General features: G+C 39.1%; 3 protein-coding genes across 6 annotated transcripts; all 3 read right to left on the reverse strand.

The window, feature by feature from the left end:
* On the reverse strand, nucleotides 1,622-10,394 carry LOC8075333 (poly [ADP-ribose] polymerase 2). Of its 3 annotated transcripts, XM_002457759.2 has the most exons (18): nucleotides 10,096-10,380; nucleotides 9,499-9,862; nucleotides 9,264-9,385; nucleotides 8,542-8,623; nucleotides 8,018-8,250; nucleotides 7,828-7,942; nucleotides 7,350-7,405; nucleotides 7,019-7,092; nucleotides 6,460-6,506; nucleotides 5,343-5,392; nucleotides 4,953-5,015; nucleotides 3,941-4,021; nucleotides 3,567-3,677; nucleotides 3,403-3,478; nucleotides 2,897-3,039; nucleotides 2,582-2,655; nucleotides 2,088-2,193; nucleotides 1,629-1,985 (listed from the first exon to the last, which is right to left on the reverse strand). In XM_002457759.2, exons 1-18 carry the CDS (start codon nucleotides 10,177-10,179, stop codon nucleotides 1,890-1,892), a joined length of 1,977 nt encoding a protein of 658 aa, XP_002457804.1. In that variant the 5' UTR covers nucleotides 10,180-10,380; the 3' UTR covers nucleotides 1,629-1,889. The 3 variants fall into 3 exon arrangements, 2 of the variants coding, with proteins under 2 accessions (XP_021313014.1, XP_002457804.1); XM_021457339.1 differs by having other exon boundaries at nucleotides 1,622-1,985; nucleotides 7,828-8,250; nucleotides 10,096-10,385; XR_002451439.1 differs by lacking the exon at nucleotides 1,629-1,985 and having other exon boundaries at nucleotides 2,902-3,039; nucleotides 7,828-8,250; nucleotides 10,096-10,394.
* On the reverse strand, nucleotides 14,548-15,955 carry LOC110433541. The gene is made up of 2 exons (XM_021455895.1): nucleotides 15,305-15,955; nucleotides 14,548-15,205 (listed from the first exon to the last, which is right to left on the reverse strand). The coding sequence occupies exons 1-2, from the start codon at nucleotides 15,948-15,950 to the stop codon at nucleotides 14,730-14,732; spliced, it is 1,122 nt and encodes a 373-aa protein (XP_021311570.1). The 5' UTR covers nucleotides 15,951-15,955; the 3' UTR covers nucleotides 14,548-14,729.
* On the reverse strand, nucleotides 16,147-18,567 carry LOC8086342 (L10-interacting MYB domain-containing protein). 2 transcript variants are annotated; one of them, XM_021455898.1, is made up of 3 exons: nucleotides 18,314-18,567; nucleotides 16,892-17,191; nucleotides 16,147-16,796 (listed from the first exon to the last, which is right to left on the reverse strand). In XM_021455898.1, exons 2-3 carry the CDS (start codon nucleotides 17,189-17,191, stop codon nucleotides 16,254-16,256), a joined length of 843 nt encoding a protein of 280 aa, XP_021311573.1. In that variant the 5' UTR covers nucleotides 18,314-18,567; the 3' UTR covers nucleotides 16,147-16,253. The 2 variants fall into 2 exon arrangements, with proteins under 2 accessions (XP_021311573.1, XP_021311571.1); XM_021455896.1 differs by lacking the exon at nucleotides 18,314-18,567 and adding an exon at nucleotides 17,341-17,514.

A 27,729-nucleotide genomic window follows, 5' to 3' on the forward strand; every position in this document is an offset into this window, starting at 1 on the left:
TACTCATACTTGACTAAAGCCAGAGCCATCATAGCCCTCATGGTTGCACTTTTATCCCGGTTATCACTTACGAATAAATCCTCCATTATTATCATTTGTTGCTTTATATTAATCTAGTCACCAGATCATGGTCATAGAATTAAAACCCAAATGCTATACTTGCCTTGATCCAATTGCTCCTGCTGGTCCTGCTGATCTTACTTGCTTTCAAGGCTCTGACTTTGATCACCGAAGTAATGCCCACTGACTAGACTCGGTCAACAATCATCAACACACAAGCAATTGAGGCCACACATACACAAAGTAAACAAAGTTATAATTAGAACAGTACACCAACAGTAAATAAATTTAAATAAAAGTTTTCCAAAATCATCTACACGATGCTACGATCACGTCAACGGGAAATTCATGGAAAACGGAGTTACGACGCGAAAGTTACGCTTTTAACGGGATTTCAACAGGAGTTTACGGACTTGTAATTATCTAGGAAACCTAACAGTGGTGAACATAGACAACAATGGTACTAACGCGAAGCTTATGAAATTATGAAACTAACGCAACTTGAACGGATCGAAACGGAGCTAAAACGGAGAAGATATTAATTTTCTAAGATTCTATATAGAAAAGTAATTAATTAAATAGGGTCATAAAATTAAAAAGTTTCAAATTGTTAAACCAAGTTTACTAACACGTAGATCTCGTGATTACTAACCTAACGCAATTTGAATGGACAAAAACGGAGGTAAAACGAAGTTTTTATGGCTAAAACAAACTCAGTGGCAAAACTGTAATATCTGAAAACGTATTTTGAATATGAGTAAACGATTTTACGCTTTCAAAATCCAAAAACGTAATTTGAGAAAACGCTTTTGGGCAATTGCACCGGGCGAAGGGAAGAAAGTGGGGAGCGGGCGCACGGCCAAACCGCATGGGCGGTTGCCTGAGGAAGAGGAAGGACCTGACAGGTGGGCCCCACCTATCAGCCGCCTGAGAGAGAGAGGAGAGGGGAAGGCGCTGGCGGGCTGGCTGGGCCTCGGCCCAGGAAGAGAAGGGGAGGCGCGGGGGAGGTTGGGCCGGAAAGGCCGAGAGGGGAAGAGGGAGAAAGAGAAATTCCATTTTCTTTTTTTTAAATACATTTTTCCACTTGCATTTTTTTTTAAATGAATTTTTAAGCAAATGACATTTTGTTTTTAAAACAATCATCACAGTAAAAGTGCTTGCAACAAAATCTTTTCTAAACCTACATTAAATTTTAATTCCCAAAAAATTATTATTTTTCCTATAATTTAATGCTCACAAAATTGACTTAGTAAATCTAATTCAACAAGGGAATTTTTAGGGTGTTACACAAAGTGGACGTGAAAGAAACATATGACCCATCATCTCATGATTTATTGTTGCTGGCTCATACAGACAAGGATTTCTGAAATTACAATGGCGTGTTGTGAATTATTCATTTAAGTATCTGAGGGTAAGATTTCATGGTGCCTAGACTAGAGCATCTTTTTAGGGGTCCACAATTTTATGATCTGTTGAAAAACTACAAAGGCCATGTAAGTTCTAACTTGCGGATAGTTAGAACAGTATTAGGGCTATATGCTTTTTCAGATTTACATGCATGGAACAAGTTAAAACTAATATGACGATAAATGGAAGATATAACTACATGGAAGATGGATTGCGATGGATCATATATACATACACTCAGCATTAGTCATCAACGGGCTGGAAGCCTGAAACCAAAATCTAAATGCAAAGGCTACCAAATCTGCTCAGAAAATTTGGATGACGGCACCTAAGATGAAACCTTTGGTGCTATAATTCCACAGATGTTCTGCTAAGAAAGATCTCGGCAACACCTTCAGCTCTTTGCAACAGGCCAACAGCATCTACCGTCTCTTGAAGTTGAAGTTAACAAGCAGGACATACCGCATTCTTATCTGATCTACGTTGTACACAATGTACTCATTGTAACGCAAGCCACCCTGCAACCAGAGAGCAGTATTTTCACAGTTATGGTGCTTCCCGTATGGCATTTGCATTTGGAAATATATAACCATGTAAATGCAGCACGGGAATGTACATACCCTTTTGGAAGGTTCCTGTTTAGGTTTGCCAAGGGGAACAACCACACCATCGTCAGTGATCTTAGACTCGACCATGTCAGGTGCTGTTTGACCAACTCCCTTCGTGCTGCACAAAAAATAATTGCAACCAAATCTTGTTCATATCAGCAGCAAGCATAATAGTACTTTCAGCCACTAGCAAGCAATTAGTCCATTCTCTTGTATCATTTTCATGCAATTTCAAAATTCAAAAAGGAAATAGATGAGGGATGTTACAGTAGTATATATTAAATGGAGCATAAAAAATATCTTCCGATCTTGTGCCATTATATGTACTGAGTTAACATCAGGAATTGGCCACAAGAAAAACACAAGCAAACAATGATTTAAAAAAATATTGTCTTCCATTCTTGCATATCATTTAACATTAGGAATTGGCCAAAGGAATACATATAGAAAATTATTTAGGGGGAGAAAAGGTGCTATAATCAAAAGAAATTGCATCAGTAACTGACCTTAATTTTCCCTTGGGCAGGTTATTAGCATCGTAATCTGCATTTAGTAGCTCATTCATATCGCCCAATGCAACCTGGTAAATTGAAGTTAAATAGCTCATTCGTAATCTGCATTTACCCTGAACTCAATACCTTACAACAAAATAATTGGGCAGAACTCTAGTCTCTATATGACAAAGTAACTAGTGTAACAAACAAAATAATTGGGACATGCACATATGATAATCAAGTGATCAACCAGTGTAACAAATAGATAAAATACCACACAATCTGAAGCTAGTAAAATCATGCATGAATATTCAGTAGGCAGCAGACCTCACATAAAAGCAGTACTCCAGATCTACATGCTTCTGAAGCGCAGCAATAGTTTGCACTCTTTGAAAACATGTCAGCAAAGTAAACACCCTTGCCAAACATGTAACCACTAACAGGTGCTTCAGGAGGAGCGATTCGCAGACCTGGGAGATAGTAATTCAAGACAAGAACCATCACCTATCAAAGTGCCAAGTCTCAAATAGCACAAAAGGTAACACAAGCTGAATTTAGCTTTTTCCATATGAATGAACAAACTTTGCTAGACACTAACTACACAAGCGTTAAAAACGTGAAGGAAAGCACCATAACAAATTCTCATGAAAATGAACCATTCAGTTCGTGCTGATAAATTTAACATTGAAATTTCAGCAGTCCCACTACGAACTAGATGCTGACCTTGTGAGCTCCAGGACAAGTAGATAGCAGGAAGTATCTCATCAACTTAGAAAGCAAAGTGAAGCCATATATAGAAGTGGCAGTAAATAATTTTAGATAGCATGAATTACCCTGAGAAAGGATCCCAGTCCAGTTGCTCAACCGAGAACCATGCCACAAAAGCATCCTATTTCTTGTACTAGCAAACTGCATGCACATGTTGAAAATTAGTGATGTCACACAACAGTCCAATCTTTTGGGTTGTGTAGATAATAACAGAACAGAAATATCTCACTTTCTGAAATCGCTCTGTTTCACCATGCCTTGAAACATTAAATATTTGCACTATGTCCACCGTATAACCAGAGTGTGTTTTTCCATGTGTATTCCTCAAATATGTTTTTATCTGGACAGCAGATATTTTTGTAAATAATTAAAAACTTAGATGAGCAATTTACCAAAGACAGCGGACAAGAATAAAGACACCACTCCATGCTGCATAAGAATGTTTTCACACATTTATTTATATAAGGTTGAATCCCCATATCTAAAAGAAAATATGTAAGATTGAGATGTAAATATGTTAGCTTGAAATGCGAAAGAATCCTTTTGAGCTACAGACTTGAACGTCCACAATATATGTATGTATATTGTTGGTAAGAAAATTACCATAGAGTACTCATCCGAATCAGCTTCAAGAGGTGCGAGATCACAATGAAGTTGCTTGTATCGAGCATATAGCGGATCATCCTACATGTTCAATCATGTTATGCTTATGTTAAAAATGTGCAAGGGTACAAAGCATGGAAACTATTATTTTAGTTACCCAAACAAATCAAAATGTGCCACCAACTCCAGAAAAAGGTGAAAAATGCATATTCACGATTAGATTAATTCACACAATTACACAACTTTCCACATAACTCTCAGAAAACTACACGATTTAGTTCAATTCGATGTATAGATTTCAATAAAACCACATCTGTAGATTCATGATAAATGCAACAGAATCTGATGAGTAAGATCCATATGTAGACTGAGTTCCATGAAGCGTGCATTTTTCTGATGGTTCACATGATGTGTGTTCGAGGGAAAAAAAAGATAGTTCACATTCACATATATGTATGTTTTTTGTAGATTCACTAAACAATAATAAAAATCAATGAAAAATAAATAAATTATTTATTTTATAGTGATATATACTCCCTCTGTTCCAAGTTATAGTTCACTTTGGCTTTGTCCCAAGTCAAACTTATGACATTTTTAGAAAAATGTATTAACATATATAAGTCCAAACAAATGCTTAATTAAACATATTCATGGAGAATTCTATGAAACTAATTTGATTTCTAGAGTCCGTGTATCTTTCTATAAACTTTTCTAAGTCAAAGGAGGTTTAAATTGAGACAAATCTAAAGTGAACTATAATTTGGAAGAGATAGTATATAAAAAGGTACAACAAAACATATTTAGGGCATATCTTTTATGGAAGAGATGACATCGGCCCAGGCATAACATGGTCAATTTCCTTATATGCCAATGAGAAAACTCACAATCCCTGATATGCCATCACTGCCCCCCCCCCCCCCCCCCCAAAGGGCCCCCCAGTCACTGGGAGTGCCATATAAAGGATTTGAGGTATAAGAAATTATTCCTAAAACCCATTAGTGAAATGGAATACCTGGTCACTGGAATCATCCTCCAAAAGTTTAGTTGCAATTTCAATCTCACCAAGGGCTTCAACCTAGTGCAAGAAAACAAGGTAAGCAGATTCTGCACAAACATCAGCCATAGAGGACAATATACAGTCATATGCTCATCATACAAATAAGGGGCATGACTCTGAATCTCCATCAATAAGTGATGTGAATAACAATATACAAAACTGAAATCAATTCAGCTACTCTGATTGAACTTGCTACTTGCATAAGAATGACAGGTATGTTTCCCAATTACATATAAAAACTAGGATATCAGAACTTAAAATGAACTAAATGCACTCTGTTTCTAAACAAATAAGAATTGAAAGCTGCAAGATAATCGAAATGAGTAGAAGGCAATAGCCTATTACCATCTCCAGCTTAGCTTTTAGTTTCTGAGGAGTGTCGATAATAAATTCACCTGTCAGATGACATTTGTTAGAAGGGCAATCACTTCCAAACTAGCATCCATTTGATTTCAAGATGAGGTGGGATGGGACCCATCCCTAGTTTTTGGGGCATGACTATCCCACTTTGTTGTGAAGGATAGGTCAATCCCAGTTTTTTGTTTGGTAGGTGGGATGGCATCGAGTGGAACCAATCTGTCACCCATGGGACCCACCTGTCAAACTCACGTGCAACATTTTTTTCCTATATAAGAAAAACAAATCCATCCTCGGTCCATCCACCTGCTCCCGCTGTACCCGTCTCTAAGACTGTAACAGTTGATCCAGCCACTCCCACTGCTCACTTCCCATCGCGTTTGCCTACAGCCACAACAGATGGAGCTTGCCACGCTGGCCTCATCCACCATGCCGCCCCACTGTCAGACCAGCTCAAGGTCCCCGCGCCACCCTCATCCCCTTGTGCCACAAAGGCTTGAGCTCGCCTTGTCGCTCTCACCTGCATCCAGTGCGGCTCAGATTCAAGGTTACACACACCGCCTCACCCCTGCACCGAAGCGGCACGGCAGCACGGCCTCGAGCTGGCCCGCACCAAAGCTCCTGCAGTCCTGCCTTGGTGATGTGCTTAGAGTCGAAGACAGATAGCAACGCCAACAATGAGGGATGGGCTCTATAACACCCCCACGTCCAAAATCTGCCGATGGCCCAGCTCACACATGGAATGAGCCCGCATATGCATAGCACCTCTCTTACACTTTCATTCTCAAGGTTAGTACGTTTGGAGTGACAGATTATAAGCTGGCCCTCACCCTCAACCACAACTACAAATGAACCGCATGGGCCAACTACTACAAGCTAATAATGGGCTAAGGTATTATAGCTCGCCCCACATCTAAGTATATTCCCATCTAGGCTCAACCCATGCACTGACGCCCCACAACCAAACACTGGTGGAAAGAGTATCACCAAGTCCCATCCCAACTTGTCCCCTGAACCAAAAGAATGCTAAAGAGGTGACTGAAACAGTGCTAAACATAATATATTCATTCTGTAAGGACACTAAGCTACAAAGTTCGAGACTCACGCATCTTTCTGAAACCAAAGTCATGAGGAATCACGGTGTAGAATTCCCTACAACCAGAGGCAATGTACAAAACTTTAGTGGTCAAAGGACAAAAATTTCTACTGCAACCAGAATCAGTAGAATTTGACTATTCTCTATACTGGGCATGGATGATTTCAAGCATAGAACAGCCATCATTGATTATGATAAAGAAACGTTCAATATTTCCAAAAACTACTTCATACCTTGAGATTGGCAAACAACCATAATCAATTGTTACAATATTAAAGACCATACCATGTATGGCAACAGGAACATATTGATGATTATCATTGATATTTTGAAAGTCTGACTCCTATTAGTATTAAACGATGTCCAATTGCTTACAATGCAATAGGCTAATGAGTAAAAAGACACTCAACAGCATGTGAAGCAACAAAATGTCAATATTTACAGAATTTAAATAATAATATAAAACACATGATGATAGCATATTGAATATTTCCAATAGGGTGTCAACAAGCATGCTATTTTAGTCATATAATATACTTTGTCAAATAAAAAGAAACTATGAGCTTACCCAGTCAATTGCTCAAGCTGTCTCCTGTCTGCCTTTGAAATAACATTGGATATCCTTTTCAAAACATCATAACCCTATGGAAAGCTCAGAAACGTTATCATTGTCAAAACAGAGTGAAGCTTTTAACACGCATCTTGCGAAACATTTTCAGTGTATGCTATATTTAAGTTATTTACTTGTAAAGTTTGTGCCAATGCAACTCTATGTTATTCTTTCACCTAGCTTGTAAGATAGTTAAGTGCAAGTTGTATGTGTGAATCATTCTTCAACCTGTAGTATTATGTCCACAACGAATTCATAATTCCCAATTAGAAACATCAACATAACTCACCTGAAGTATTGTAGATTTGCTTAGCTTTCCAAGGGGAAGCTTGTCAGCATTATAACCTATTTGATTGAGCAAGATGATAAGTACATGCTAATGCTAAATGTATAAGCAACATGAATATATTTTTCATTTTTCAACATAACAGATACAGACTGGGACAAGATAAAAGCGTGCAATTGATTGTTCGTTTTTTTTCCCTGAATTAAATCAGCGCTACTATTTGAAGTTTTGAACTGGTGATTAATAATCAATTTACTCCCTTGAATCTCAGTTTTTCTTTTTGAAATTAAGTCCATTATAATGTGCAAAGCATTAATTATTCCACGAAACTTATTAAGGTGGCACACATCATCAAAAAAATTTTGGTGATAACAATATCATCTTAGGAAATAAATACGACTAATAGTTACCTTCACACAGACTTACATTATGAATTTACGATACTAGAATCTGTTTGAAGAACAGGAATAATGCAACTTACCTATTTCCACCATTTGTTGCTTCATCATGCTAATATTGCAGATCAGGGATATGAACTGCGCAATTCTAGTTTCAAGTTTTGTCTCTTTTATCTGATCAGTAATGGAACCTTTCTCCTGGGGCAAATAAGAACAAAGAATTAAAACCAATACAAATATTAAATTAGAAACAATTTGATAAGTGAAACTTACTATTTCTTTATTAGTTTCACCATAATCCATTTCAAGCCAAGTGTATTTCTTTGCATAACATTTGAAGTTCTTGCGATCAGACCAATGATTATTAGTTTTGTCATGGAACTTCCCCTCAAATTCATATATTGCTTGGTCTCGTGTTAAAAAGGGACCATGTAGTTTATCTTGACCTCGTGCCCCTACTCTTCCCCATCTATTGTAAACCATGAAGCTTCCACCAGCATCAGATTCTACAATTAACAGGCACAAGTTAACTCTCTATCTAATATTAATATCAACCATCATTCATATTTCATAGATTGAAACCATGTAACAGAATGGCAACAAGTACATTTGACTTGTGCATTACTGCATTACATTTGAATAAAATAGTACAGCACAACAGAGCGAAAAGGAGAAACTTGCAACATTTTTTTTGGAAAACATGGTATTTTCATCAACCAATTTAATATCACTCAGTTGTTGACAATTTAAAATGAATTGAAGAAAGGCATCTGCAAAAATTGATCTGCATGACAAACCTAAAACTTGAAGGATATAGAACTTATTGTTGTTGTCTCCAACATTAGTCTGGTTCAAGGTGGCATCATAGATTTCATCACCCTGTAGAAAGCATGTCCACCATAAACATGATAACAAAAGAAGCATAAGGTCATCGAAAATCAGTTTAAGAAAAGAAGCATAAGGTCATCAAAAATCAGTTCAAGGGTACTAAATATTTGGCATTCCATTCTAAAAAGATGTCTATTAAAAAACTTCACAGGTCTACTTTCAATACCAAAACTTAAGGGAAGAAATTAGGGAAAAATCATTAGTTTTTCTTGGAATAGTCTCCTTCAATTTCAGACAGAATTAGTCCTGCTAGATTAGGCTACTGCACAATGTCTATTAACAGACAAACTGAATACCGAACGATTGCAGCAGCACTCAGTTAATGTGATTTGGTTTAGGGGACACAAATGGTCTAAGGCCTTGTTTGGATGTAGTCGGATTCGCATCAATCCACATGTGTTGGGGTGGATTGGAGTGGAACTTGAACTAAATTCCACCCCAATCCACTCCAACACATGTGAATTGAGGTGAATCCAACAATATCCAAACAAGGCCTAATTTGTTTTTTCATCCTAGAGGGATCATATTTTTCATTAGTTCAGCATATGACTATGAGGTGGAGCAAATTGAATTGCACACCCAAGGCACACAGCAAGTATAAGACAGTCAAAGGCAAAGTAAATCGTCATACCACTTGCAAGACATGATAGTTCACTTTTATGTGATCAGGAATGTGTTGATCCAGCACTGCAGCTCCCTTCTTCGTGGCTGTAACAATCTTCTCCTTTTTCACCTCAGCCTCCTCATCACCACCTGTACCAATCAATTACAGGAACAAATTATACCCTCACCTTCAATGAATGAGCATAGGTACTGCAGCCCAATCCAGGGGAAAAAGAAACAGATAGATCTACAGAATTGGAGACCTTTTATGACTTCCTTTTCGCCCTGAGGACCACCATCAGCAACTGCAACAGGATCAACAGTCGCTGAGAGCAACCTCTGGATAACATCCTTCTTGCCCCCATTTGCTGCGAGTCCCCGTGCCTTAGCCAATCCCTGCAGCTCGCGATAGCTCATGCCCTCTAGTTTTGCCAGGTCTATAGACGTATCGCCGTTCCCCTCTTCATCCCCATCCCCGGACCTTTTCCTCTTGTTGTTCCTGCCGTTCCCTTTGCCATCCACGAGCACACCATCTACGGCTACGCCATACCCATCTGCCACCTCGGTTGCCGCAGCAGCAACCGCGATCTTCTCGTCCTTGCAGATTGCGGCGTCCAGCCTCCGCACCTGGTGCAGATGACATTGCAGCAGTCACAACAAGGATCTCGAACGCATCAATACGCGCACGCAATAGAAACCTAGCACAAGCACAGTAAGCCTGCGCAGCACGAGCACATGATGGTGGGTGCTCATTCGCGCGGCTGGACCGCGCACAGCGCAGCAAGAATCGGACGCGAATAGCAGTTGGGCGATTGCTGGGGTACGCTTCTGACGACTTGGGGAAAGGCGGGAGGACTCACGAGAGCGTTCTTGGTGCCGGAGACATCGAGGCCGCGGCTCAGCAGCGCCGCGCGGAGCTCCTCCACCCTTAGCCTCGCCGACATCTGCTCCTCGCCCCTGGGGTTCCCGCAAGGTTCAAGAAGGTTCGGACCCCTGAGCGGTGGCGGCGTTGGGGTGGGGTTGTGGGAGGGGAATGGCGGGCGGGCTTGGAGCAGCTTGGAGTTTTTGGCTCGCTCTCGATGGGGTTTTGCCCTTTTTTTTGGTAGGGCGCCGGGGTTTTTGATGGCGGGTTCCTTCCGGGGGAAGGGGGAAGGGGGAAGGACGGGAATCGTGCTGGAGAAGCAGCGGGCGTCGGAAGCGGAACGCCGAAAAGGCGAAAATGTTGAGCTCCACGCAAGAACGGCGGGAAAATGAAAAGAAACTTTGGGTGCTTATATTTTTTTCTTTCAAAGCCTCATTTAGTTCACCCTAAAAACTAAAAAAAAATTCAAGATTACCCATCAGATGAAGCACTAAATATAAACGAAAACAAAAACTAATTACACAGTTTACCTGTAAATCGCGATATAAATCTTTTGAATCTAGTTAGTCCATGATTTGACAATATTTGTCAAGTGAAAATAAAAGTGCTACAGTATCAAAAACCAAAAAGTTTTCGGAACTGCCTTGTTCAGTTTCCAAAAATTTTGGATTTCAATACTGTAGCATTTTCGTTTTTGTTTGACAAACATTTTTCATTCATGGAGTAACTAGGGCCTTGTTTAGTTCTGAAAAGTGAAAAGTTTTCGATTAGTTTTTGTTTTCGTCTATATTTAATGTTTCATGCATGTGTCACAAGATTCGATGTGACGGGGAATCTTGAAAACTTTTTTGTTTTCAGGGTGAACTAAACAAGGCCTAGGCTTAAAAGATTCGTCTCGCGATTTACACACATTAGTTTTTATTTTTATTTATATTTAATGTACCATGCATGTATTGCAAGATTTAGTGTGATGGAAAATCTTGAAAAAAATTTGATACTTTTTGAACTAAACAAAGCCTGAAGCAGTGGGCGTCGGAAGCGGAACGCAGAAAAGTAGCTAAAATTTTATATTATAAATATAAAGATCACAATGACAAAATAACAATACTATAAAAATTAAATGCCAACATTAAAGTGACATTTAGTTAGAGAGACCACAATATATATGGACCAAATAGTCCATATACATGAGATCAACGTAACTAATTCATAGCTATTGTTTTCTTCTGACAATGTATATGGACTAAGTAGTCTATAAGATGGGACCCAAAGAGGATAAAAAAATATTTACCTTCAATCCACCAGCCACTGCAAGAAGAGAGAGATGAGGAGAAGTAAGAAAATAATATTTTTTTTATTCTCTATGAGTAGTCCATAAGCTTATGTGTACCTTTTACTATGGATTACTCTATAGACTGATCTCACAGTGTTTCAGCTACCTGATACATATTATTATAATACCTATGGACTGCTTTTGAGTAACATTGTGGTTGCTCTCAAAGAGAGTGTGGTGTCGTAGACTTACAAACATAGACCATTATATGCGGTTAAGATGTTTTATATTGACAAAAAGAAATCTTCAATATCTATTTCTTTCATACCGCCAATAGATCTATAAATATATTTACATACAGAAATAATTACATACATATAATAATAATGTGTAAAAAAGAAAAACAAATAGAAAATAACTATCTTCTCTCCTTACTGTCCGATCTCCTCCTATCCACACGCACTGAGAGTCTGAGATAGAGGTCATTGCACTTGCGCTTGAGCGAGCAGTCGGCCTCTCCTCGCCACCGCTGTTGGTTGCGCCAGATCACGCGGCTCCACATGTCGCCCCTCTGGGGAGCTCACAGAATGCGCCGCTACCATCAGCACCAGCCATGCAACGCCGCCAAGCATGCACCACCCCTAAAAGGAGCGCTCGGCAACCAGGGCGGATGCACTGGGGCTGATATATATATATATATACGGCAACGCTATTCTACACTCTAGGTGTAGAATATTATTCTACACTGCAAGCCAAATTTGAGATGAAAAAATACTAAACAGTACTGAACATCGTTCAGTATCATATATATATATATATATATATATAGGAATTAGATAGGAAGGAATTCGATAGGAATTGAGTTGTTGTTATGGTAAGTTAACATGGTTCGTTATTAAACCGTGGATTTGATTCACCAAATCCATCATTATTGTATACTCTTTGATAGATATAGCGCAACCCAAACCAATCTCTAATCTTTATTTTACAATTTTAAAAGTTCTTAATAGGCCCCTTTGATATTTTGAATCTAAATACCTAAATACTAAGAAAATTCTCTGTTGACAGCAATCTATGCTTCACAGTAGTATATATTTTGTATATCGAAGTCCTAGATAGGAAAGTAGAGTAGGCACAGATGCTTCACAAAAGGCGAAATTTATATGAAAAAAATTGATTAAACTTTCCAACGGACTCATTCCATAAGTAAACGATTGAATGGGATTCGCTTGGGTAACGAAATCAAGTGCGAGTCCCCTTTTCTTTTTTATTGAATTAACTAATTCATTTCCTTTTGACTTTTGGATTTTTGGATATTTTTTTTGATTTGATTTGGCATTATTCAACAAGAAAAATTTTTTTGATAAATTCCTTTTTTTGAAAATTATGTGATAATTATGAGAACCAATCCTACTACTTCGCGTCCCGGGGTTTCCACAATTGAAGAAAAAAGCGTAGGGCGTATTGATCAAATTATTGGACCCGTGCTGGATATCACTTTTCCCCCGGGCAAGTTGCCTTATATTTATAATGCTTTGATAGTCAAGAGTCAAGACACTGCCGATAAGCAAATTAATATGACTTGTGAGGTACAACAATTATTAGGAAATAATCGAGTTAGAGCTGTGGCTATGAGTGCTACAGACGGGTTGATGAGAGGAATGGAAGTGATTGACACGGGAACTCCTCTCAGTGTTCCAGTCGGTGGAGCTACTCTCGGACGAATTTTTAACGTTCTTGGGGAGCCTATTGACAATTTGGGTCCTGTGGATACTAGTGCAACATTCCCTATTCATAGATCTGCGCCTGCCTTTATCGAGTTAGATACGAAATTATCTATCTTTGAAACAGGTATTAAGGTGGTCGATCTTTTAGCTCCCTATCGACGTGGAGGAAAAATCGGACTGTTTGGGGGGGGGGGCAGGAGTAGGTAAAACAGTACTCATCATGGAATTAATCAATAACATTGCTAAAGCTCATGGAGGCGTATCTGTATTTGGCGGAGTAGGGGAACGGACTCGTGAAGGAAATGATCTTTATATGGAAATGAAGGAATCCAGAGTAATTAATGAAAAAAATATTGAGGAATCAAAGGTAGCTCTAGTCTATGGCCAAAAGAATGAACCGCCGGGTATATATATATATATATATATATATATATATATATATATATATATATATATATATATATATATATAGAGAGAGAGAGAGAGAGAGCCTTCAGTATCATCCCGTCTAACATCCAGGACCATGAAATACTGAACAATACTGAAATATGAATACTGAATGATACTGAATTTTGCTCAGTATACCAGTTCGGTGTAGAATAGTATTCTACACCTAGGGTGTAGAATAGCACTTATATATATATATATATATATATATCTTGGAGACCACGGAACACATTCATGTGTCTTTGCTGATATTTTTCCCAGATTAGGTTAATACAATCCTGGGAAAGGACTGAAAGGGCTTGCTCAGTTTTGAAGCTTAGCTTTGAGACAAGCAACTCATAAGGGTGCTGATAGGTAATGAACCTGGCTTGTGTCTTTTGAGTGGAGCAAGGTTGGTTTCATCAATGGTGGTATAATTTTGGTGGTGACTGGGGTTATCGAGGATTGATTCGATTTGGGTGGAAGCATCTTTGGTGTTTTTGACTTTAGCATGAGACATCTTATCTTTTTGAGAGAAAGTATCATCTGGTGGAGATCGGAATATTTCCGAAGATTGTCTCAGAATCACATACCTTGTGATATATATATATATATATATATATATATATACGGCAACGCTATTCTACACCCTAGGTGTAGAATATTATTCTACACCGCAAGCCAAATTTGAATAGAAAAAATACTGAGCAGTACTGAAACGCGTTCAGTATCATCTAATACTACACTTCGGATCACGAAATACTGAACAATACTGAAACGCGGATACTGAACGATACTGAGGGCCTGTTTGGCATGACTCCAACTCCACGCAGAGCAGCTCCACTCCAGAAATCCAGCTGGAGCTGGCTCTGAGTGGAGTTTAGAGCTGTCTGATAGAGGTGTTTGGCTAGAATAGTACTCTGACCTCCAGAGTTGTGCTTTATCCTGTGTTTTGCCTATTTTACCCTTACGTTTAATCACATATGCACCTTGTGACTGTTTGGAAAGGTAATTATGGGTAAAAAATATTTGATGCATATAAAATAAAATTCAATAACGTACAAGATAATCCGAAATAATAATTCTTAGATAATTCGAATAATTCATGAAATCAAATAATCCAACATACAAGTCCAACCAAATAATCCGAAGATACAAAGCTTGCTTCATTAGGAACATGAGTACATTAATTCAAACATGATTACATTAATTCCAAGCTAATGCGATGGATGTAGCCAAACTATCACGAAATGTGTCCATGGTCACAAAGCTTGCTTCATTAGTAGACGTATCAGAGGCATGGCGAGACACGGCATACTTGTTGTATCTTTCCGGGATAGTTGGCACAAAGTTCGGATCTCGATCAAATCTAGCAAAGTCCACATCCCCACTAGCATGCTCACGTATGAAATTGTGGCAAACCATGCAAGCAGCTACAACCTTCTTTTGTGTTAGCATGGAAAAATGGGGCATCTTATAAAGAATTGGCCATTTCATCTTCAATAGTCCAAACGAACGTTCAATCACATTACGAACAGATGAATGAATCCGATTGAACTTTTCTGTTGGAGTATTTGGTTCCATACCTCGATGCCACTCTGGTAAATGGTATCTTTCACCCTTGTATGGAGATAAGTATCCTGGACGATTCGGATACCCCGCATCCACAACATAGTATTTGCCTGTGGATATGAAAAAATAGCATACGAATTTGAGTTATAATTGACCATGCAAAATGTGACAAGTTGATAGACAAATAATTTGAGTTATAATTTTTTTACCTTCTGGAGGATGCGGGAAGGCTTGCTTGTCCACTTCCATTGCATGGTACAGTACACTTGTGTCATGATAAGCCCCTGGTTGCCCCGCAGACACATATGTGAAACGCATATCAAAATCACAAATGGCAAGCACATTTTGCGTAGGAACTTTTGTCTTTCCAATGTATCTAACTTGTTCGTCAGGTGACAGAGACACTAGAATATGAGTTCCATCTAGTGCTCCTATGCAATCCTTCAAATGTGGCCATGCTCTTTTGTCATTTCTAATTCTTTTGTGAACTGACCGAAAATTGGGATCAAGTGGTCTTATATAATCCTTAGCCATTGCAATCACACAATCAAGAACTTCATGAAATTTCCTACTAATGGTTTCACCAGAATGCTTGAACCTGTTTTGCCCTTTTCTATTTGACTCACAGCCACCACAGATAAATAAAAATATTGCAAGTGATTCATAAGTATTTATGAACTTAGATGGTTTCAAACCATAACGAATAGTCAACTTATCATGAAGATCCAGAAAGATGCGCTCATTCATCCGAAACATTCTGTGGCATTCGCCTGGAGTGTTTATGGTCTCAGTCACCCATCCCATTCCACTCAGCTGTGATATCCTTGGTGCTGCCTTGTCCATATAAAGGCTCATGTAAGCCTCAGCAAGTTTTGCACCACTTTGAATGAAAGAAAAAAATTGATCGTCATCATCACTACTGTCACCACTTTCACTTGAAGACATCTGGTCACCATAAGGCAAATTATACAAACAAAATAAGGTCAACCATGTAACAAGCTGATGGATAAATAATTATGAAACAAGGAAAAATAGAATAATACAATCTGAGTTCATTCATATGACAAGCAATGTTAAACATGGAATAATCTAAATTATTACAAGTCTTACAACAAAGCAATGTAGCAATGTAACAAAGGATTCATGAGACAAGCACTCCTACTTTGCATGCCTATCATTATATTTTCTGGTAAGCCAACTCTTCTTAACATCATTAGTAGGTAAGGTCATGAACATCTCCCTTTGCTCCCTTTTGACAAACAATGAAGTGGCAATGTAGTGTTCATCGGATCCATACTCAGCACCACATTCAACTACTGCCTTCATCACTTCTTCAATAGTGAATTTTCCTTCTCTCTTGGCAGCATATGCACTGGCTGAACTAGCCATACTAGTGCATGCTTCTTGAATGAGGACTGCATTGGCTGTCTTAGGCTTCTTGCATGTACCATGGAAAGGCCTTGCCGGTCTCTTGCCACTACTAGGGGAAGGGGTAACCTCATCTAATTCCTCTTCTTGTGTCCCACCTAGTGCAGCAACTTCATCATCCACAGGAACAACATCATCCACGGCCATTGTAGAAGTGTTACCACAAGGGTTCCAATGATCAGAACCAATATTCACAATGCCTTGAAAACAAATTGCTAACTCATCTTCATTTTGAAGCAGCTGCTTCCTAAACTTCCCACATCCTGGAATATCCTGGAAATATGCAAGATAAGAACACATATTAGGACATATAAAACAGTAGTTAATTTAAAAAGAAGGTGATATTCATAAAACAGTAGACAACTTACAGCTCTAGCTTTCTTCCACCATTCATCGTCCATATTAATAGTGCCATTATTCCAACCGATTCCTGTTTGCATCGTCGTTAGCTTTCTCCATGCCTTGAAATCTTCCTTCAATTTGTCCCACTTGTTCTTGATTTGGTTCTTGGTCAGTACAATACCCGTACGATCTTTGAATCCTTTCTCAACCTCAGCATAACCCACTGAATTCAAGAATGTATTTGGGCGATTTCCTTTCTCAACTTGCTCAGCCATCAAACCACAAAGGATCCGAGTGTTCTCTATGTTCCAATCAATTTCTGGCATCTATTCCAACTCAACACAACAATTCAGAACATGGCCTATAGAGCTACAAATTCATCTCAACATTCTACTAGCACAGGAAAATTCTACACAGCATATTCCACCTCACTGTTCTAAAAAAACACACAACATAGAGATGGGAATGGGGATACCTTGCAAGGTTGAGGGAGCGTCGGTCGCTGGTGGGGATGGGGATACCCCGACCCCTTCTCCTTCGCGCGGCCGCCGGTGGATGGAGAGGTGCTCTTCTTCCCCTTCTCTAGGGTTAGGGTTGAGGATGACCTTCTCCTTGTCTTGTCCTTCACCGGCCGCCGCTGGGGGATGGAGGGAGGGGGTGGGGAAGAGAGGCGGAGGGAGGGGGCGGGGAAGAGAGGCAGAGAGGGGGGGGGGGGCGGCGCCGCCCGGCCTGCTCGCCCCTAGAAGCTGGCGACAGCCCTGTTCGCGAGTAGGCCGGCAGCTCGCCCCTGTTCGCGAGTTCTGGGAAGGGGACGGGAGTCTCGCGAGTCGCGAGTCTGGGAGGGGACGGGAGTCGCGGGGGGTGAGAGAATAGAAAAAAAAAACGATTCGCTTGTGTAACCAGTGGCAATTGCGGGTAATTTCACCCCAACTCCATGTCTTGGTCTGTTTTGGTCAGTTTCGGAGTAGGAGAAGAGGTACTTCGAAAATTTGTACTAGAGCTCCAAAAACTCCATAGAGTTGGGCTGCTCCAATATTTTCTGGAGTTGGGGTGTTTGGCTAGCTCTACTTGACTCTGGGGTGGAGTTCGGCTCTGGAGCCATACCAAACAGGCCCTGAATTCTGCTCAGTATATTCTACACCTAAGGTGTAGAATAGCACTTGTATATATATATATATATATATATATATATATATCGTGTCCAGATCTAGGTAGGATTATGATGGTATGTCTGTGAAGGTGGAGTCTTTATGGTTTTATATGCAGAAAAATAAAATCGGATGCAGTGCGGAAAGATAAAATGAACATAAAATAATTAATATAAATATTTTTGGATTTTCAATTAATAAAGAAACACACAACTAACACAATATAACATAGAAAGAAATATAAAGAATATAGAATATGAATAGAATTATATAAACATAGTCCAGGATTATATTAGGTACCTTGATAGTTGAAGATGAATGCCTCTGAGTAGTACACCACGCTCTTGATACACACGAACACACGAACGAAGTATACGGACTTGTTTACAAAACGACTCTCATTAAACTCTCATACAGACTCAGATATGAGTCTCTTATTTAGTGTACATGACACTCTTACTACTACAATACTTAGGTGGATGGTGTTGCTCATGCTCAAGAGCTTTAGCTTGTGTTGGTGTTGTTTCTGAGTCCTCGGTTTTGTGTCTGCGTTTTTGTGTGCTCTCTCCCTTGCCTCTTCTTCTCCTTATATAGGGATGGCAAGGGTCTGGTTGTTAGTGGAGGTGTATTTTTATGATGATTCTTTTAACTCTTCTCATGCATTATTGGTGTATCTTCATGATGGTCTTTTTTACTCTTGTCATACATTATTGGTGTATCTTCATGATGACCTTTTTGACTTCAAAAAAGTAGTGGAGTATCTTCATGATATATCTTTTGACTATCTATAGGCATTATGATGATACTTTTGACTTTGTAAAGGCCTTCATGATGTGCGTTTGGACTCTTGATAAAGATTGGTCTTATCTTCAATAATGTAGATTCCTTTGTCTTGCAAAATATCTAGTCTTCTTCATCATAATCTAACATGGGTGCTGCTTCTGTACCATCAATTTCATCAGGCCGCCACATGTCTTGCCAGACCATAAATTCACAATATTCTTTTCTTAGCTGTGTTTCTTTACCATAATCTGGCTTTATCAATCTTCTCACACATCTTGTAGTTGGGCCAAAACTTCCATGGTGTTTTGGCAGAAAAACCCTCATGATTTTCTTTTCTGGAAAACCATATGATATGTAGGATCAAATCTGATTTTTTTTTCTTCAAGTTCTTTGGCATTGAAAAATCTCCAGTTGTCATGATTTGTATCTTTGGAGAGCAATTCTTCATATTCTTGTCCCAGATCATAATATGTATTTCTGAGAAAATGATAACATCCCTTGTTGATGTAGACATCATGCGTTCTAGGCCTTAGTGGTGGCGTGAACCTGGGTGGCAATGAATAAAACATAATCTTGAATCTTCCTTTGAGATGGTATAGCTTCTTGCAGGTTTCTTTGATGGCTATTCCCAAACCAGAGTGAAGAATTTCTTCCATTGATCCATAAACTGCATGGACCAACCCTTGATCTATTATTGTTTGTAAAGAGATATCTTCAACAAAATATGTCTGCAAGCTTCTGAAATATTTTAGGTTTATATCAGCTCTGAGAATGATATATCTGTGTCATGGCTGGATGATCAATTTATCATCAAGATGAAGGAAGGGGAATGCATGAATTTTGATAGATATCCCCTTGTGTGTGTCTTTCCCAGTATAAAGATCTAGGAAATAATCTTGGAGACCATGGAACACTTTCATGTGCCTTTGCTGATATTTTTCCCATATTAGGTCAATACAATCTTGGGAAAGGATTGAAAGGGCTTACCTGGTTTTTAAGCTTAGCTTTGGGACAAGCAACTCATAAGGAGTGATGATGGGTAATGAACTTGGCTTGTGTCTTTTGAGTGAAGCAAGACTGGTTTCATCAATGGTGGTATACTTTTGGTGGTAACTTGTGACTAGAGTCATCGAGGATTGATTTGGTTTGGGTGGATGCATCTTTGGTGAGGTGGCTCAGCATGAGACATCTCATCCTTCTACCTTTCCTTTCCTTTTGAGGGAAAGTATCTATTGGTGGAGATCGGAATATTTCTGAAGATCTTATCTCAGAATCACATACCTTGTGATTTAATAATTTTGAGTTGGGATCATCTTGATCATATAATTTTGGAAATCTTTCTCCTGGCATGAGGAGAAAATCTATTAAGTTTGAGGACCTCTCTTCAAGGTGGTCATCATCTGATAATTTTGAAGACCTTTCCTGATGAACAGAAAAGTTATCTTGTATGCAAGGGATTTTACCCATGCTTCTTGAATAATCTGCTAGCCCATTTAGAGCATGAGCTTTATCTTTTTTGGTTTTAACTTGCCAGAGTAGGTTTAACAACCCTTGTTGCAAGTTGTTTATCTCATTGAAGCGATCACGATCTTCATCTGGAAGTATCGGCAGCCTCCAAGTACTCATCCACATGAGATGTTTGTACTTCAAAAGAGGAGCCATCTCTAGGTTTTGCTGCATCAAGAGAATACTTTTTGTCAGTGTTAGGGACGAATCATGTAATATTTTACCCTTTTGAAATTTTACTTCTGCAGAGTTATGTGATGATATGTTGTTGATAGATTTTTCTGAAATTTGATTGAGTCTTAGTTATTTAATAATTTGATATTAAGAGTAATATAAAAAATAGTACAGTTGGTGACCAGACTGTTAGTGACTGGCAGAGAAATATACTGCTTATATCCCATAAGTAAATTATGTACATATCAAAATGATATAAATAGTAATAAAAATTGGTTTGGCATGTAAAAGGACACGCTGTTTATTTACACAGGGAATTTTATCGCTCACGTTGCGGGATCAAATTATTTATTTAACAATATGATACTATTAGTTATAGTTCCGCTAGGCGGCGCCTAGGCGGCGCCTAGGCGCTGGCCGAGGGGTAACCGCCTCGCCTAGGGGGGTAGGCGGCATCTAGGCGCTGGGCGGCGCCGAGGCGGTCGCAGAGCTGGGCGAGCCACGAAATTTCGCCCCCGCAGGCTGATGGCGCGGCGCGGAGGCAGATGACGCGGCCTTTCGCACGCGCGCGGATGGCTTCGGCCGTGGGAAATCACGCGAAATCCCCGCCGCCTCCTCCGTCCTCCTGCTCCACCGCCGGCTGCTACCCCGCCCCAAGGTCAGTCCCCTCCCCTGCTCATCTTCTCTCCCCCGCCGGCAACTCCTCCCCTGCTCATCTCCCCTCTGCCGCCGGCAGCTCCTCCTCCCCTGCTCCACTTCCTCTCCCCTCCCCTGTTCCTCCCAGCGCCTAGGGAAACGCCTAGAACGCCTAGGCGCGATTACTCCTGCCTAGGCGCTAGGCGGAGGGTCACCGCCTAGAATCCGCCTAGCGCCTAGCTGAACTTTGCTATTAGTAAAAAAATTAGTATGATTGGTGACCTGGGCATACCGACTTTAGCACACAGAAATTTACCTCTCACATTATAGGGGGAATTATTTTCTTAATAAAATGATACAAGTATTCTAAAGAAAAAACTGATACGATAGTAATTAAAAAAATATTCGAGCATCTCCAACAACTTGGAAAAAATCACTTGCTAAATCTTGAGTTTTAGAAAGTTGCTATTTTATTTGGCAAGTCAAAAAAAAGACCTCTCTCCAACAAGTTGCCATTCTCGCTTGGTAAAAATAGAGGATGACAGACAGGACCAGACCGAGCGGTGAGCGGGGCGTCCTCCTCAACGTCGGATCAAAGCCGGTGTGCTCCTCCTCCGCCTCCAAGCAACAATGAACCCAAACCGGCAAGCCCTGGCCGCAGCAAGCGAGCAGCTCGACTCGGCCTGCTTGGCTCTTCGCCTCTGCGCCTCGCTCCCTGCCCTCGCCTCCCCGCGACTCCGACTCACGACGCGGCGATGGCGCCCGCTCGTGCTCCGATTCCGGCCTCCGTGCCTGGCCCCCGCCTCCCCGCTGGCCGCGGCCCCTGCCACGGTCCTTCTCTGCCTCCTGCGTACGACGCGGCGAGCTCCCGCGCTCCTGCGTCCGGCGAGCAAGGGCGAGCGGGGCGCAGGCGGTCGCGAGCGCGGCTATACGCGCGATAGCAAGTGCGGAAATTTACGCGCACGGCATCTCTGGATACGCAGTTGGAATAAATACCAAGTTGATTTAGGGAGTTGTTAGAGAGTTTTTTTTTGTGTTTTTACCAAATTTATAAGAATATCAAGTTGATTTAGGAAGTTATTGGCTAAGGACCGTACAAGCCGCTCTTTTAGCGCATGCAAAATTACCACTCGCATGCCAAGAGGGAATTATTTACATAATTATACTAATATTATTTTGTTACCTAAAAAATTCCGTAATGGCAAAGCTCGTGGTAAATTTGCCTGTGACAATAATAATGTATTTTATTACTAAGTGTCATTTGTTTTAATAATTAATTGCACAAGCAAATTTATCGTTCATAGGTCAAGTAATAAAATATAGTGTGACCAGAGATCGGACGCGCCAGTTATTATCACAAGTAAATTTACTGCTCATAGGACTGGATGGAATTATTTACTTAATAAAATAAAATTATTAGTAATAAAAAAATAGTCTAACCAGATACCGGACAGACGATTATTATCACAAGCAAATTTATTACTCACGTGTTATTATGTAATTATTTACATAGCAAAACAACTCTATTAGTAATAAAAAATATTATGATTAGAGATTTGACACACCAATAATCACAAGCAAATTTAAAGCTCACTGGATATAATTATTTACTTAATAATATTATACTATTAGTAATAACAAAATAGGTAGATAGAAGACCGAACACGTCAATTATTATCACAAGCAAATTTATCGTCATAGGTCAAGTAATAAAATATAGTGTCGGAGATCGAACGCGCCGGTTATTATCACAAGCAAATTTATTACCTTATATCCTAATAAAATTATTTACTTATCAAGGTTATACTATTAGTAAAAAAAATTGTCAGATGGAGACCAAGGACACCGGTCATTATCACAGTCAAATTTACCATTCATAGATCTAGGTAGAATTATTTTCTTAATAAAATAAAATTACTAATAATAAAAATATTCTGACATGAGACTTGCTAGTTACTATCACAAGTAATTTTTTCCCTCATAGGTCAGGAGAAAATTATCTACTTAGCAAAATGATTCTATTATTTACTGCTCACATGACACAATTAATTTTTGAACCAAACAGTAATAAAAGTTTTAAAAATTATCTCATCGTGAGATCGGACTTTTCGGTACATATAACATCCAACTTTACCATCCTGGACGGAATTATTTCTAGTTGACAATATGGTGCACTACATTTAAAAATTTGAACGCTGGAATAAAGTCTTTTCAACTTTACTCCAAGGCGACACATCAAAATAAAACAATGAGTTATTAGCCTACCCTATTTTTTTAAAAAAGAACTAATAATACTATTTTGTTAAGTAAATTATTTCATTGTAACCTGTGAGCGGTAAATTTGATTGAGATAATAACCGGCGCATCTGATCTCTGGTGTCCCTTTTTAGTTCCTACCCAAAAACTTTTCACTTTATCACATCGAATGTTCGGACATATATATGGAGCATTAAATATAGATTAAAAAATAACTAAATGCAGAGTTTGTATGTATTTTGCAAGATGAATCTTTTAAGACTAATTAGTCACTAATTACTATAGTTATAAATGTGCTATGGTACCCAAAAACTTTTCTTTTCACGAATTAAACAAAGCAGTATCATTTTCTTAAGTAGATAATTTCCTCGAAACATAAATTTGACTTTGATAATGGCCGATGTGTCTAGTCTCCATCAGGCACTATTTTATTCGCTTACCAATAATTATTTGGAATATTTTATCACTTACTAATATTTGATTCACTATTTTTTATTACTAATATTATAATTTTATTATTATTTTATCAGGCAAATTTGACTTACCAATAATTATTTGGAATATTTTATCACTTACCAATATTTTATTCACGGTAAATTTGACTTTAATAATGGCCGATGTGTCTGGTCTCCATCAGGCAATATTTTATCACTTACCAATATTTGATTAACTATTTTATCACTTTTCGTTCAACAGATGTACACAACCAGAATGATTTAACGAATGGATACGCCTAAACGATCTTAGTGATGGGCTAATAATTCATAGAAAAATAAAAACATTAAACATCTGTATAGTATCGCTCACGTTCAAAAACATTAAACATCTTCATAATGTTGCTCATTTCCATCACTTCCTACAAAAATCAACCAACTTCGTCAAAAAAAAAATCCATCAAATTCATCACATCAATAGCGACGGTTCTCAAGCGAGAGTTGAAGCTAGAGGTCCATCGTTCCCAGATGCTCCTCCGTTGGCCACCAGGAGGCTTGATCCTTGCAATGGATGTGCTTCCGGCTTCGAAGCATGGAGAAATAGGCACCAGAGCTTAGGGAGCAGTTCCAACGTTATCAGAAGACAACATGACCATTCTAAAAGATCCCTCAGATTTCAATAGAAAAAAATGAATAAAACCATTAAGAAAAATTAATCCATCGCACGGTGAAAGGAGATGCTCATCCGTTTGGCGAGGGAGGCTAGATCCGGGGCTCTCAATCCATCACGGATTTGATGCCACCACCATCCAAGGTGGAAGCATCCAAGAAGATGGCAGACAGCAGGTATCGCACACACCCCATGGATGGCAAGTACGCGCGTCGCTCCCCAGCGGGCTGAACACCGCTCGACGCGCGCTGCCCCTATGGAATCCCAATCCACATCTATCGCAGAATCTAACCTATGGAATCATACACGTGAAAGCATATAAACCATTAAAGAAATTCATAGAAACATGGAAAACATGTAGAATGCATAAAAACATCCCGCGGACAACCTTTTCCCACACGTTATAGTTCTAAGCATACATACAAAATTATGCACCAAAATCAAGCGCATAGAACCATGTTCTTACAAGCATAGAAAGTTACAGTCTAACCATACATAAAAACTTATGAATAGAAATATAGATCGACGTGCTCATCTATCAGACCAAGATCGACGATACACTGTACTATAGAGAGAAAAGAGCTAGTGAGGTCAGCAGCATTTTGAGGAGGGAGCCACTTCACACATGAGATCTTACAGATCTGCATTTTGAGGTTAAGAGGAAAGGGACTCACCCTGCCAATCTACAGCAAGCTGCTGCAGCAGGCCGTGCCCGCCGTGCGTTGGGGCCGCGCTGGGCTGCCGCAATCCGCCCTGTTGCCTGCGGACCTTGCTGTTCCATACTCTATCCACGCGAGCTCAACGAAGCTGCTGCTGTTGCCTCCACGACCTCGCCGGCGCTGGAGCCGCATTGCTGCACGCCTAATCGCCTTTGGTTACTTCCTCAAAATGAACAATAATTTTGGCTCAATCAGCGTTCGAGACAAAAATATATTTAGTCCCGGTTGATGAGACCAACCGTGACTAAAAGTCCCTGCCCAACGGCTACGTTGTCAGAGATCGGCAGCTGTTGGTCTCCCCAACCAGGACTAAAGCTCAGCCTAAGTCCCGATTGTTAATACAAACTGGGATTAAAATGTGTTATCCCGGTCTGTCTCAAAGGCCGGGACAAAATGTTGGACTTTAGTTCCGGTTGGTAATTGTAACCGGGATTAAATGTCATTCCCCATATTTGAACTCTTCTTTGTCCCCTGGCCGAGCCCGATCTTCACTTTTTGCTGTGTTCTTCACATTTGTTTTTGCTCTCATCTCCAGCTATTGATTCATTTCATCATTTCTACGCCGTCATCGACTTGTTAAGAGGTCACTAATTTCATCTTCTCAACATTAGCAGCGACATGTCATTTCCTAGTGTTATATATGTTTTTTTATTTTATGAATTCTACGCTATTTTAAACTCCAAACACTTGATCGTTTGAATATTTGAATGATATCAACTACAATTAGTTCCCTAAAAATTAACTTTTCATTACTATTATGTCTACCACATTTAATGGTTTAGTTAGAGAAATAGTGATACTATGGTTTTTTATTTTAATTAGTTTAGAAAAAATTAAAAACTTATAATACTTTAATTTGCAATTTGTGACTGAGTTAATTAGTTAATTATAACTAGTATGCATACCATATTTCATGATTAGTTAGAAAAATAGAGAACTTTTGTGCTTTTTAAATTTTGCTTGTTTAGAAAAATTAGAAATAGAGAATTTTAGGTTTTTTGTTACTTTAATTTCTGTATAAAAAATTAGAAACTTATAATACTTTAATTTGCAATTTATGACAAGATTAATTAGTTAATTATAACTAGTATGCATCCCATATTTTATGATTAGTTAGAAAAATAGAGAACTTTTATGTCTTTTTAATTTTGCTGGTTTAGAAAAATTAAAAATAGAGAATTTTAGATTATTTGCTAGTTTAATATCTGTATAAAAAATTAGAAACTTATAATAGTTTACGTTGCAATTTGTGACAAGGTTATTTAGTTAATTATAACTAGTATGCATGCCACATTTCATGATTAGTTAGAAAAATAGAGAACTTTTATGTCTTTTTAATTTTGCTTGTTTAGAAAAATTAGAAATAGAGAATTTTAGGTTATTTGTTACTTTAATTTCTGTATAAAAAATTAGAAACTTATAATACTTTACGTTGCGATGTAGACAATGACACGTCATTTGATGTACAATGCCCATCACTACTCTAAAGAATTCATTGATGGTGTGCATTATTTCTTAAGAGTGGCCGAGGAAAACAAGTGGGATGGATTCATATGTTGCCCATGTGCCTTGTGTCAGAATTTGAAGGAATATTCTAGCTCTAGAAATATCCACTCACATTTATTGAAGTCGGGTTTTATGCCAAACTATATTTGCTGGACCAAGCATGGAGAAACCGAGATAATGATGGAAGAAGGTGAAGAAGAACAGTTGGAGCCTGACGACATTATTGCTCAATACGGTGACTTCGGTGATACAGCAATGGGAGAAGCTGAAGATGAGACAGGTGCAGAAGGCACACCTGTTGAAGATGATGCTCTTGGTGATGTCATTCGTGTTGCACAGAAAGATTGCGAAAGTGAAAAAGGGAAGGCAAAGTTTGACCACATGTTAGAAGATCACAAGAAATTACTATACCCATCTGCCCAGAATAGGCAAAAAAAAAAGGGTACAACACTAGAGTTGTTAAAATGGAACACACAGAATGGTGTATTCGATAAGGCATTTGGGCAATTACTGAAGATCAAAAAAAGATGCTTCCGAAGCCTAATGAATTGCCCACTACTACGTACGAAGCAAAACAGGTCGTCTATCCTTTGGGATTAGAAATCAAGAAGATACATGCATGTCCTAACGACTGCATCCTATACCGTGGCAAGGACTATGAGAATTTAGACGAATGCCCCGCATGTAATGCATCACGGTATAAGATCAGGCGAGATGACCCTGGTGATGTTGAGGGGGAAGAACGTCCCAGAAAGAAAATCCTTGCAAAGTTTATGTGGTATGCTCCTATAATACCACGTCTAAAACATCTTTTTAGAAATAAGGACCATGCAAAATTTTTGCGGTGGCACAAAGAAGACCGTAAGGTAGACAACATGTTGAGACACCCTATTGATGGGTCCTAGTGGAGAGCAATAAACAGGGAATTTCCAAAGTTTGCAAAAGACATAAGAAACTTAAGGTTCGTTTTAAGTACGGACGGTATGAATCCTTTTGGTGAGCAGAGCAGTAGTCATAACACTTGGCTTGTTA

The sequence above is a fragment of the Sorghum bicolor genome, chromosome 3 (assembly GCF_000003195.3).
Source record: "Sorghum bicolor cultivar BTx623 chromosome 3, Sorghum_bicolor_NCBIv3, whole genome shotgun sequence".
NCBI lineage: Eukaryota > Viridiplantae > Streptophyta > Magnoliopsida > Poales > Poaceae > Sorghum > Sorghum bicolor.